At 41.4% G+C, this 14,432-nt stretch overlaps 1 protein-coding gene across 1 annotated transcript in view; it reads left to right on the forward strand.

Annotated features, from left to right (window-relative positions):
• Nucleotides 1–14,432, forward strand: part of Xrn1 (5'-3' exoribonuclease 1) — a 105,202-nt gene that overhangs the window by 67,060 nt on the left and 23,710 nt on the right. The window contains exons 27-31 of the mRNA XM_029481985.1: nt 2,418–2,474; nt 2,711–2,843; nt 5,134–5,203; nt 7,202–7,400; nt 9,513–9,608. Coding sequence (XP_029337845.1) covers nt 2,418–2,474; nt 2,711–2,843; nt 5,134–5,203; nt 7,202–7,400; nt 9,513–9,608 — 555 coding nt within the window. The remainder of the gene's footprint in view (nt 1–2,417; nt 2,475–2,710; nt 2,844–5,133; nt 5,204–7,201; nt 7,401–9,512; nt 9,609–14,432) is intronic.

The raw sequence follows: 14,432 nt of genomic DNA on the forward strand, positions 1-14,432 counted from the left end.
CTGTAACTCAGACTGGCCTCAAACTCAGAGATCCGCCTGCCTCTGACTCTCAAGTGCTAGGATTAAAGGCATGCAGTAGCACCACCCATTGCAGTGTGTTAGTTTTAACTATAATCTGTCACAATTGTAGGTAACAAGACCTTTAGAAGATCCCTGTGAACTTAACTGCAGGAGCTGTGGATGTCAGATCTAGGTTCAGAGTATGTCGAGGAGACTGCGTGGTTATGAGAACTAAAATGTATTGCACATGAAATGGGAGTGTGTGTGACTGGGAACAGCAAGGCACAGATGGGGACAGGCAGGGTACCTCACAAGTTACATCTCAGATCAACCTATTTTCTAGTTGTTTTGAAACAGAGTCCAGGTTTTCACCTGTGCTCATTTTCCCATTTCCCAGGCTATGCTTCCCAACCTCCTTCATGGTCAGGTGTAACCGCAACCTGACGGTCAGAAGCCTGTGGCTCCCAGGGAGGCTCAGTAGCTACTCCTCCCGCTGTCTAACGACTCTTTTAGCACCAGCTTTCCATCTTTCTCCTCTCTTCTCTCCTGGCTAAAAGACTGAAAAGCGATAGCTTTGTTAGCTAGGTCAGTCTGTCTCATGACCTTGAGCATGGAAATCTATTTTAGCAGAGCTAGAAAGAAAAGACTAACAATCCAGTCCTTCTCTTCCTTCCTTCCTCTTACTTCTTAGTGTATGTATATGAGTGTGCAATAGAGGGTGTGGATTGTTTTGTCTATATTTTCTTTTTAAATGACAGAATAAATTCTAGTCTGTTTCCAAAAAATCAAAAAACAACCACCTGGTTCTGAGTCAGTTGGTCTAAGTACATACACATACGCATCAGATAATGTTTTTATACATAAAAGCATCATCCTTGCCGGGCGTGGTGGCGCACGCCTTTAATCCCAGCACTCGGGAGGCAGAGGCAGGCGGATTTCTGAGTTCTAGGCCAGTCTGGTCTACAAAGTGAGTTCCANNACAGCCAGGGCNANACAGAGAAACCCTGTCTCGAAAAAAAAAAAAAAAAAAAAAAAAAAAAAAGCATCATCCTTTTTTTTTTTTTTTTTCATTAATACAAATCTTTGTTAGTATAGCATGGTAACGGTGCCTGTAATCCCAGCACTTATAAGGCCTTGGCAGGAAATCATGAATTTGATGATACCTCCATTACGAATGAAACCTTGTCTTCAAAAAACTTCTGATTTCTATTCTTTATAATTCTTTTTAGAGAAAAAAGTATATAAAGTTCAAAACAAAATATAATCTGTATTAAAAGTAAGTTTCTTACGTTATGCTTAGCATCTCGTTCCTTGGGTTGGGCAGAGATAAACATGAGATGTACTTACAGCAGGGCTAGAGATACAGTACAGCTCAAGTAGGGTCCTTTCCTAGCACCTCAAAGGACCCAAAATTAACCCAGCACTTGCCGAGGGACCTGCCTAGTTCTTCTCACCTACTCCTGCGGGTAAATTAATTTGATTTTCTCCCTTCTCAGTACGACACTTGAGTAGTTTAAATGACTAATCTGCAGCATACTCCTAACTTTGAAATGTTTTGTTTTCAGAACAGTTTACTGGGGCCAGTGAGGTGGCTCAGTGGGTAGCAGTGTTTGCCATCGAGCCCAATGGCCTGAGTTCTATGATGAGAGAAGAGCAGTAACTCCTCGGGCTGTCCTCATAGCTCCATGTCTAGGCCATGACACTCATGCACATTCGTGTGCGCACACACATGGAAATAATAATAAATTAAAAATAAATAAATACATTTTAAGTATTTTACTTTTAAAACTTTTAAATAAGAATTTAGGCCGGGTGGTGGCAGCACACACCTTTAATCCCAGCACTTGTGAGGCAGAGACAGTCAGATTTCTGAGTTCGAGGCCAGCCTGGTCTACAAAGTGAGTTCCAGGACAGCCAGGGCTACACAGAGAAACCCTGTCTGGGGGTTGGGGGTGGAGATTTAGGATCACGGTGTGTACCTTTAATCCCAATATTTGGGAGGCAGAGACAGGTAGATATCTGTGAGTTTAAGGTCAGCCTGGTTTACATGACAAGTTCCAGGACAACCAGATCTACATAGTGAGACCCTGTTTCAGAAAAAAAATTAAGGACAGCAAGATGGCTTAGCAGGTAAAAAGAATTGCCACTCAATGATCTGACTTTGATCTCCATACATAAATGTAAAGGAGAGAGCCAACTCCACATATAATGATGATGATGATGATAATAATACCACCTAAAATAACAAGATTTAAGAAATTAGGCTATATTCAGCTTATCAATATGTATTTCACTCCTGCAGGTGCAAAACTTTAGGTATTCTTAATATTACAATCTTTGTTTGGCTTTATGAAATTCATAGATGTTGGAAGTGGTGATGGCTTTATAATGTTCTGTCTGAATTCTCTCTTCCTCAGCAAAGAAAGAGCAACAAGAAAGTCCGAGTGACAGTGAAGCCCCATTTGCTGTACAGAGTAAGTGTCTATTAAAGAACTCTAAGAACTTAGCCTGGTGGCATGCCTGCCATCCCACCACTCAGGAGACAGAGTCAGAAGACAGTGAGGCGGAGGGAGGGTAACTGAGGCGGTAGAAAACGTTTGCAGTCTCTCAGGGCTACATAGTAAGACCACGCTCTGAAAACAGAGAACTCACAGACAACATGTGAAAGGTGTCNACCGTTCCTTAGAGTCCACGGCTCTCTTCTGTTCAGCCCTTAGAGCAGCAGCATGGAGTCATTCCTGATCGGGATGCCGAGTTCCGGCTCTTTGATCGCGTTGTGAANGTGAGAGAGAGCTTCTCCGTGCCAGTCGGCCTTCGAGGCACCGTCATTGGAATTAAAGGGGGTAAGACTTCAGCACTGGATGTCTTCAGCTGTGTTCCGATTGTGAAAGAGAACATAGATTTGTGTGTTGTGTGCATCTAAGCAGAAAATAAGTCAGAGAAAAGGCTGAGTCCTTTTTTGTTTTCGCTGTTTTTACTCTTTTGATTACTCTACCACCGAGCTAAATCCCTAACCCTTTGGTAGGTCCCTTTAAAAAATTTTTTTTTTTACATAACTTAGGCTAACCTCAGACTTGTGATCTTTCTCCATTTGCAACCGGAGTGTTGATATTAGTGTGTGCACTAACATGTCTGGCTGGCTTTGTTAAGTTTGTTTGTGGCATGCCCTTGCTGTGTAGCCAAGACTTTCCTGGAACTTAATATGTTGCATAGGCTGACCTCAAACTCAAAGTCCTCCTGCCTCAACCTCCCAAGTGCTAGGATCATAGTTTCTCTAGTAGTTTTCTTTATTGTGTGTGTGTCAGGCCATGAGTGTGTACATGGAGTGGGTGTGCATATGCTCACTTGGGTTAGTGTTAGTTTCACAGTGTGCATGTGGAGGCCAGAGGATTACTACAGTCATTCTCTCTGCCAACTGTCCCGAGGACTGTCATCTCACCAGCCCCACACCAGCAAAGCAAAGACATTCCATCCCTAGATGCTGATCCAGAACAAAATAAGATATGAATTTACACCAAGCCTCATGTGATAACAAAAAACTAGAAAATTGCAAATGCTTGCCAGTAAATGAATAAATAAATTGTTGGATAATATGTGATGAAATGCTTCTCAACAATATAAAAAGAGAAGAAAACGATACATTCAAAATGGATGACTCTCAAAATAATTATGCTGATAGAAGCCAGACCAAAAAAGAATAGAGCTGTATAATCTTATTTACTTTAAATTTGATGTGTGCAATAATCTATAATGACAATATTTTAATAGCTTCCTGGTTACTAAGGATATGCATTGCAAAATGACACAGGAGACTTTGGGAATAACTGTCTTATTTATTATGGCTTTTTGACTAATTGCATGTGGTAAAATTTACTAAATTATATACTTTAAATATGTATAACCTATCATATCAGTTTTATATTAAATTTTTTAAATGAGCCTGGGAATTGGTGGCACACACCTTTAATCTTGGCCCTGGCGTTCCCCTGTACTGAGGCATATAAAGTTTGCACGACCAATGGGCCTTTCTTTCCACTGATGGCCGACTAAGCCATTTTCTGATACATATGCAGCTAGAGACACGAGCTCCGGGGGGTACTGGTTAGTTCATATTGTTGTTCCACCTATAGGGTTGCAGATCCCTTTAGCTCCTTGGGTACTTTCTCTAGCTCCTCCATTGGGGGCCCTGTGATCCATCCAATAGCTAACTGTGAGTATCCACTTCTGTGTTTGCTAGGCCCCGGCATAGTCTCACAAGAGACAGCTATATCAGGGTTCTTTCAGCAAAATCTTGCTAGTGTATGCAGTGGTGTCAGCGACAAACGAAAATTTTAATGCATTCCTTAATACCCAGTAATTTCACTTTTAGGGAAGGATTAGCATACATAGAGGAGACATTTACATGATATTCATAATAGCATTGTTATAATTGTTAAAATTATAAACTAAGTTTTTATAGCAGAGGAAAGAGATAAATGATGGTATATTCATGGATAGAATATAAGAAATACTGAGATATATTCAAGAAACAGGACTGAGTCTCATCATTTTGAAACAAGCACAAGTGTTACAAGAGTACATCCCTGATGGTAGGTAGATAATAGACAGAGATAGAAATGGGTAATGAGGGCTGGAGAGAAGGCTCAGTGGTTAAGAGCACCAACTGCTCTTCCGAAGGTCCTGAGTTCAAATCCCAGCAACCACATGGTGGCTCACAACCCTCTGTAATGAGATCTGACNTCCTCTTCTGTTGCATCTGAAGTCAGCTACAGTGTACTTAGATATAATAATAAATAAATCTTTAAAAAAAGAAAAAGAAACGGATAATGAACTTGTCAAACACTATATACATTATTTCAGATATGTCTATAGCTAGTAAAAATGTATAAGAGTATGTAAGAAACCAGATTGCCAAGGTAAGGTTATGGTTGCCTTTTAGGGATAAGGATATGCTGGGCTTGTAAGGCCTTTGTGTTGTTTGTTTCCGTGGATGACAGTTGGTGTGCTGGTGTGGCTTTCTTCATTTTTATAAACTTTTAAAATAAAACAAATGCTTCTGAACATCTTTACAATTGACTGCTGCTTTCCCATTGCGTGATTTCCCCATCTGANTCCTTTCTTCATCTTTAACAGCTAGCAGAGAAGCTGATGTACTATTTGAAGTATTATTTGATGAGGAATTTCCTGGAGGCTTAACAATAAGGTTTGTATTTCCAAATACTAATTGTCCTTCATGAATGTCCATGAAGCCTCTCTCTGTTTTGTTTTTGGTTTTGTTTTTTTGTTTTGTTTTTCGAGACAGGGTTTCTCTGTGTAGCCCTGGCTGTCCTGGAACTCACTCTGTAGACCAGGCTGGCCTCGAACTCAGAAATCCGCCTGTCTCTGCCTCCCAAGTGCTGGGANTAAAGGCGTGCGCCACCACCACCCGGCTTAGCCTCTCTCTGATTTTGTATTACTTGTAGATGTGTGTGCCCAGTTTGACATCATAGTTGCTATAGAGTTAAAACAGTGAGTACCTGTCTACCCTCCTGATTTTTCACTTTTAGCCAAGGCAGTTCAGCAACTGACTCTGATGGTAACTATTTAATTAAATGTGACGAATGCATGAACAGTGGTTAACTGGGCAGAGAGGAAAGAAAAGAGTGAGAAATACTCAGGAACACAGGATAGAACATATGACAAAGGACATTTTCTGGTTAAATTACTTCAGGAATAGAGCTGGCTGAGTTCAAAGACATGCAAGCTTCATCATCTAATGTAGTGGAGTTATAGGTACTTAACAAGATCACAGTAGCTTGAGGATTGAATGACAGGTTAGTAATGAGACAGGAAACTTGACTCTGAAGGATAAAAGCAACAACTGGAAGTTATCAGATTTAAAACAGTAGAGTTGAGTTGCTTTCATTTGAAAGTATATAAAACATACCATTTTGAGAGAGCTCTAGTACAAAGTTTAAAGTTACAGGAAATAATAGCAAGGATGCGCTCTTTCACTTATACTTTGTAATATCTTCATTTGTAATAAAGATTACTAGAGTATTAGGAGGAAGAAATGAATCATTTTCCAGCTTTTCTTTCTGATTTAACTACAAAGCTGACATGAACTTAATTTCCTTTGCCTCTGTGTTTTGGTTAATAGGTAATTATAACTTTAAGTTACTCTTGTTCGGCCTCCTGACATAAAGTCTTAGTCTGTTCTGAGTGGCTCCTACTACCTGCCATTATTGAGCCAGCTAGATGGTACAGAGCTGTAGGTGACTGCTGCACAAACCTGACAGCCAGACACAAGTAAAGGTTGCAGGAAGGAAACAGCTGATTGCATAAAGTTGTCCTCTGACCTCCTGCCCATATGAACTCAATAATAATATAAAAGTTCTATTATTTTGAAACTTGAATATGCTTAATAACTCACACTTGCACAATAACTGCAGTATATATTTAACATATATATTACATGACTTTTTTTCTTTTGTGTGTGTTTGTTTTGAGACAAAGTCTTGATCAAAGCTGCCCTCAAACCCAAGGTCTTCCTTCTTCTACATTCCAAGTGCAGGGATGACAGACAGGTTCATTGTCTTAATTTCTTTGACAGAGGGTTTCATCTAGANAGCCTAGTTTCAGATTTGAAACGTAGCCAAGACTGGCTTTGAACATCTGATATTCCTGCCTCAGCCTCTCTAATACTGTGATTACAGGCATGCATTACCAGGCATGGCTTAGTTTTTTGTCTGTTGGTCTTGGTGACTTTTTTCTTCTACTCCTAGTTAAGGGCATCTTAGAGAGAGCTTTGTGAAAGATTACTGTCACGCATATTCATTTTTTATAAGTCTCCTGAAAATACATGTTTTGTAGCAAACTGGAACTCATAAAAGAACTCTGNTTTTTTAGTGTCATTAATATGAGAAGATGATATTTTTGAAAGAGGAAAAGGTATTATTAGAGTTGAAAAAGTTGACAAAAGACTCCTCTCCCTCCCCCCCCCCTTTTCTTAAGTTCAGGGATCTAACCCTGAATTAATTTCCAGTATGTTTTGTTTTATTTTTCTCACATTTTTTGAGGCAAGGCTGTACTCTGTACCACAGTGTGGCCTAGTCTGTCTGACCTACATTGAATTCCTGACCTTCCCACTCCTGCCTCCCAGCTGCCCACATCATAGGAATGCATAAGCAGACCCACCACTGAGATGATGTCTCCATTGTAGGTGCTCACCTGGTAGGGGATACCGACTGCCAACAAGTGCCTTGGTGAACCTTTCTCATGGGAGTCGGTGTGAAACTGGAAACCAGAAGTTGACAGCCATTGTGAAACCACAGCCGTCTGTGAGTCACTGTAGTGCAGCTCCNTCCGGGCACTTGGGAGGCCTCAACCACTCTCCTCAGTCGCTTTTTCTTCCTACTCAGGTAAGTCCCTCATCTTGACAACTTCTAAGTGGAGACTTAATTTGACTTAGTTTTCTTTTTTGATTAAAAAAAAAAAGTAGTGCAGATCATGATGTAAAGACACAGATTTTTTGGGTTGGGTTGGTTTTTGTTTTCCCAGACAGGGTTTCTCTCTGTAGCCCTAACCGTCCTGCAACTCGCTGTGTAGAGCAGGCTGTCCTGGAACTCACAGAGATCCACCTGCCTCTCCCTTATGAGCACTTGGATTAAAGGCCTGTGCCACCACCACCCAGCTAGATCCACACACCTTTAATCCCAGCACTTGGAAAGATGAAGTAGGATGCTATCCTGGACCATGTATGTGATGTTCCTAGTCAGCTACATATTGATGTCCTATATCAGAAAGACAAATATAAGGTACTTTTGGTAGTATTCTACCTGTTATAAAGTTACAGTTANAGCAAAGAAGAAATAAATTTGTTTAAATAACAAGTTCAAGAATATTCTTATTTTTCCTTAATACATCTATTTCCCAATCAGTACTAGTTTTAGATAGGGTTTCTGTTGCTGTGATAAAGCACCATGGCTAAAATCAACTTGGGGAGGAAAGGGTATATTTCACTTTAGGGTTCCACATCTCAGTCCATCATGAAGGGAAGTCAGACCAGGAAATCAGCCAGGGCTGGAACCTGGAAGCAGGAGCTGATACAGAGGCCATGGAGGACTGCTGCTTACTGGGCTGCTTAGTTGAGCTGGGCCCTCCCACATCTATCCTCAGTAAGGAACTGCACTACAGACTTGCCTCCAGGCATTTTCTCAATGGACAGTCCTTCTTCCCAAATGATTCCATCTTGTGTCAGACTGACACAAAACTGACTGACAACAACACAAATTTCTTATATAATCTAAATGCTCTCTACCTCTTATGAGTGACAATAAATTTGAATCATAATGTGGAGATTATGTCATATGTATCAAAAAAAGAATTCCAAGATAGTATGTGGTGGCTCACAACTGTCATCCTAGTGCTTGGGAATTAGAGACAGGAGGAGGAAGAGTTTGAGGTCATCCTCCACTGCAGGAGACTCAGGCTTTCCTGCATAGACATAGCAAGAAGCAGGCTTCAGATTGCTGACGTGTGTTTCATGATTATGTTTTTTGGCTTTCTGGGCATAGGAGAGTTTTAATTCCTTCCTCCCAAGTCTTAGGCTTAGTCATATTGTTAACACATATCATGGATCATTTATCACTGCAAAATGGTAATCGTTAACAAACACAAACGAAATTCACTCCTGTTGCACAAGTAACCACAATTAAGTTTTTCTTCATCTGTGGGTTTATTTGTTTTGAACAGGGTCTCTCTTCTCTGTACAGCCTTGGACCCATTATGTAGTCTAGCTCAGGCTGAATTCACAGAGCTCTGCCTGTCTCTGCTTCTGTTTGCTGCGTGCTAGATCCTGCTAGCCCAGTGTTGAGTTTTGGTGCATGTTTTTTTCTAGTCTTAATCTACAGGAAACCGTTTATCCAGAGTAGCTAGTTTTTAAATGTATTAGCTTATTCCTGTGTAAGTTGGATATTTTTGCTTGTTTTTAGACAGGCTATCACTTGGTAGCTCGGGCTGGCTGGAGCTCATGTTTTTGCAGCCACCTCACAAATACTAGGGATGCTAGGTGTGTGCCACCAGATCAGCAGAGATAAAGATTTCTAAATAAAGTCTTCAAGTCTAANTTTGACTGAGTTAATAGGTCACCACATAAGAAAAACATATATCTGTTGTTGGCAATATTTTTATCATTATTTGAAAGGGAGGTTGAGACAGGGTCTCACATAAGCCCAGGTTGGCTTCAGACTTGTTACATAGCTTAGGGGGACCTCAAACTCAGGACTTTTCTACCACCACCTATAAGTATCATCTTTATAGTATGATTTGCTTAGATTTAAATAGTTTCCAGTAAAGCATTTAGAAGCATGTGTGTGAAGACTGGTCAGATTGCAGCACAGTGCTTTTGGAGGTAGTGCACTCGGCTGCAGAGCAGGGCAACTGAGAGGGGTAAACATTCTGCTTATCATTCAACATTTAGTAAGCAGCTTGATTTCTAATATAGTTCATATAAATTTCTGTTTATTTACTAGGTACCTACAAAAGGTGATGATGAATTTTGCAACATTTGGCAATCTCTACAGGGAGCTGGAAAAATTCAACACTTGCAGCCGGCAGTACAAGAGAAGGTTAGCTTTCTTTGTTGGACAGTTAGTTTAAAGAAAAGGGGTTTTCTTTTCATTCGCAGTGCTATATTCCTCTTCAAATTTCATGAGAGTTTCGATCATGAATTTTCATAATTCCTTTCAGGCATGTATAAAGTTGGATCAGTAAATGGGAATATAACTTCTCTTCAGGATCACTTTTGGCATAATTTTTACTTGTTCACAAAATTGTAATGATTACATTTTGAATTCAGCAAAGGCCTTAGTGGCATAATTTGCTTATTTCCCCACTGAATATGCAGTGTTATGCTGGTAGAGGGTTTTCTTAAATATGAACAAACATTGACAGAGATTAAAAAGAGCTCTGGGGCTGTAGGCAGTGATACAAAAGTCCTTAGTCTACCTGAGTTTAACCCCAGCCCTTCAACACTAGACAGAAGAGGCCCTGGGAAGCTGGCTGGGTTGGCTAAGTGCCATGGTGAAAGCATGAGGACCTAAGTCCAATCCTCAGCAGCCACAGAAAGCAGCCAGGCGCAGTGCACCAGCGCCTGCATGCCATCCCGATGCTGCAGAGCACCAGCGCCTGCCTGCCGTCCCGATGCTGCAGTGTACCAGTGCCTGCCTGCCATCCCGATGCTGCAGAGCCAGCTATAGGAGGACCTCTGGAGCTTGCTGCTCAGCCAAGCCAGCTGAATCCGTGTGCTCGGGTTCAACAAAAGACCCTGTCCAAAACATAAAATAGGAGGCAAAACACCCAGAGCACATGTACAACACAAGCCAGCACACATTCATGTGCATGCACAAGCATGTGCATAGACACAAACACAGACACACAAAAGAATGTCTGTACATGCATACAGGCATAAAAGAATGAAGCCTACCATTCATGGTGGTATGTCTGTCATCCCAACAGATGAAGAGGCAGCAGGATCAGTTACATAGGGAATTTGAGGTCAGCCTCTGCTGCTCTGAAACCTTGCTCTCCCCCCGCCCCAAAAAAAAACCCTAAAAAATTCATTAGCCTGAGAAAATTGCTCAGTGTGGTAGTTTGAATAAGAATGGCCCATAGGCTGATTTGTTTAAATACTTAGTCACCAGGGAGTAGAGCTACCTGATGGGATTAGAAGGATTGGGACCTGTTGCCCTGTTGGAGGAGGTATGTCACTGGGATTGAGCTTTGAGGTTTTCAGAATCCTCAGAAAGCCTGGCCCAGTGTTTCTGTCTTCCTCTCTGCCTGTGGATCAGGATGTAGCTCTCAGCTGCTGCTCCAGCACCATGTGTGCTGCTCTGCTCTCCACCACGCTGATAGTGGATTAACCTGAAAGGAGAGGTAGCCACCACAACTAAACACTCTTTTAAAAGAATTGCCTCCTCACAGCAGTAAAACGGACTAAAACAGTCAGTAAAGTGCTTGTCAGATAACCTGACTTNGTTCTCCATCACTGAAATAAAGGGCACATGAGAGGCTGGAACAGACACATCCATAGAGCTCACTGACAGCCAGCTTAACCTTCAGGGTGAGCCATGTCCCAATTAGACCCTGTCTCAAAAAAAGTCAGACAGCACCTGAGGAGTAAGAAAACCCTAGGTTGACTTGTATACACACATGATCAAAAATAAACAATAAAAAATAACTGCAGTGTATGGTGGTGTACACTTTTTATCTGAATACTTGGGAAGCAGAGGCAGCTGTTTTTCTGTAAATTCAAGGCCAGTCTGGTCCTGAATCAAGTTGTCTATGTATCAAGTGCCAGGTCAGCCAGAGCTACATAGTGAGACCTGTCTAAGTAATAATAATAACCTTAAAGATTATTTAAGGAAACTTGGTGGATAAATGCACCTGCTACCAAGCATTATCATAGGAGTTCAATCCCCAAGATGGCCTAGGATAGAAGGAAAGAATAAACATCAGCAGGTTGTCCTCTGGCCTCCATACACATGCCACAGCAAATATNTACAAACACATATAAATAAAGATTCTTTTTTAATTTAATGCTCGTTGAATAATGAAGCTGGAACTAAAGATTTTGCTCCTGCCTACCTAGGACCTGGGTTTAATTCCCAGCACCAAAAAGCTGAGAATTGACCATAGATTTTAGCATGTAAATGTCCAGTTTCACCACATTGATGGGAGTAAAAGACTAATTGAGTAGGGTTAGGAGAGAAAGGAAAGGGGCTAAGAACATGTGCTGCTCTTCCAGAGGACTTGAGTTCCATTCCAGCACCCATGTCAGATATCTCACAGTTGCCTGTAAGATCAGCTGCAGAGGACATGATGCCCTCTGCTGGTCTCTTCAGGCATGACACATGTAGCAAACATTTATGTCTTGTTAAAAGGAAAGAATTGGAAGTAACAAATACAGGTGACTTTTACAGGCCTGTTTAAATCCCTGACCCCTGTCTTGCCTCCCAAGTGTTGGGAGTATAGGTCTGCAGCACTATACTGGCTGTAAAAGTATGTGCACAGTGATGCACACTTGTAGTCCCAGCTGCTCTCTGAAGCTCAGAAGGCTAAGACAGAAGAACCATTTAACCCAGGAGCTCAAGGCCAACTTACATAACACAGCAAGACCTTGCTTCATAAAATGAATGAGTGGGTGGGTAAGTGAGTGGAAACGTTTCCCTGGTTCTTGCATGTACATCTTCTATAGTAACTCTTGCTTTTCCAGCAGTTCACTAGAAACCATTCCACTAAACTGAACAGCTCTCCTTTCTCTTATGCCTGACTAATGTCTTCCATTCTCACCTGTCTGTCAACTATAACTAATCTATACTCTATGGTTCTGACCTCTTAATCAAGTATTTAATCCAGTATTGCCAGTCTGTAGAGGAAGAGTGTATGTGTCACATCGACCTCAAGATGTCCCAAAATTAACCCTAGCTAAAGCCTCTCCTTTCTGTTTCTACACCATCACTGCCCAGGCATACATTCTCAAAAGCTTGGAATCAGGAAATGATGTCCCCAGATCTGGTTGAGACCCTGTCTGCCTTGTTCTGTCCATACTGAGATGTAGTTGGGACCCTGCCTGCCTTNTCTGTCCACACTGGCTTTCTGCTGCTGCTTCGGTATGCTGTCACCCCTAAAGAAAGTTTTAGTTTTCTTCTTGTTATCTTTTTGTAAGAAGATTCTAAGTCATTGGACTTCTCCATTCACCCCATCAGACCTTAGATTTTCTTCCCAGGACTAACCTAGCCTCTTTTCAATGTTCTCCTCGGTGTTATCTTTTGCTTGGAATTCTTTGTGTATAATATTGTGTAATCTCTCTTAATAATCCTTTCACCCGAATTGTCCTGAAGGCGTAATTGGGTAAGGTATCTTGTGGGTTGAAAACCACTTTATGCCATGTAGCAGTAGATTGTAGCAGTGCTGGACCTTAAGTTTTGGGATGCAGGCTTCAGGACACAAGTTATACAAATGTACTACTCTGTACTGCTGTGATCACACATAGAAAGTGAAGGCATTGGAGACTGCAAACGTCTTTGCCAGGCAGAGATTCCTGCTCAGTACCATTGGATTCCAGCCTGACTCCTCCCACTCATAAGGTCTTTTGTAATCTATAACTGATATGGAAGATAGGTAAGAAGTTTTTAAATAACTGGCCAAAAACAGTGGTGTAGAAATTGGCCTTTAAAAGTATACTCTGTCCTGTGACTTCAGTACCATGCACCTAACCATGTGGTATGACAGTCCCTGTGGCATCATTCATGATAAAACAGTCCCCTACTAGATGTATGGAAAGATCTGAAGATACATGGACAAGANCCGAAGAAAAACCCAGGCTAAGAAAAACATCAGGANAGACACTGACTCCTGAGCCTGCCTTCTGCGTCTTGAGAGTACACTGGTGCTGTGCTCTGACAAACCTGTTATTGTTGAGTCTCTTCTGTGTCTTTGAATTCTTTCTGTAAGATCAAAAACCTCTGGGAACTCTGGTCCAATAACATGACCATACTAAGTCACATTAAAAAGTATGTCCAGCTGTTTGATAAAATAATCAGATTGCACTCTTTACTTTCCATTTCCCACAAATCATTTCCATTTGGGTTGTGTGTTCTTTTGTTCTTTCCACTTAAAATATGCTTTCTTTACTGCTAAATCTTTCTAGATACAACTTAGTTCAGCTAAACACGGCCATGTTTTGTCTATTTCCTGTATATTCCAAGAAGTGAAAGCTACATAAGTCAACATTTTTAAATTCATGAAACATTAATATTAAGAAGCTGAATTTGTTTGGGCATGGTGGTGGCCCAAGCACTCAGGAGGCAGAGGCAGGCTGACCTCTGAGTTTAAGACCATCCTGCTCTATAGAGCAAGTTCTAGGACAGCCAGACCAGCACAGAGAAACCCTGTCTCAGAAAAAACAAAAAGGCGGGGGGGGGGGGGGGGGGGGGGGGGAGGAGGAGAAAGAAAAGAAAAAAGGGGTGAAGGAGGAGGAAGAAGAAAAAGGAGAGGAAGAGGAGACAAGAAAGAAGGAAAGAAAGGGAGAGGAGGGGGAGAGAAAGGAATAAAAGAAAGTGAAAAAAATCCAAGCATTCATTAGTAAAATACAGCAGTATACCCAACATACATTTCTTTATAGAAACATCAAAGCGGATTACAGGATCCCAGAATCACAGGATCCCAGAGACAGCTGAACTCAGGAGTGCAGATTACAGAGCACCCAAGTTTGTTTCCCAGTGCCCATGTCAGGCAGCTCACAGCCACCTGCAATTCCACCACATGCACATAAAGAATAAGTTGGCTTTTTAACGACCCAGAGAGCTATGCACAACTCTTCTAACTCTGTGTTCTGCTGGTGATGCTTGATCTGTGACTCCTGATCTCTCTCCTAGGTTTCCTAACTCCAG

This window comes from Mus caroli, chromosome 9 (genome assembly GCF_900094665.2).
Source record: "Mus caroli chromosome 9, CAROLI_EIJ_v1.1, whole genome shotgun sequence".
NCBI lineage: Eukaryota > Metazoa > Chordata > Mammalia > Rodentia > Muridae > Mus > Mus caroli.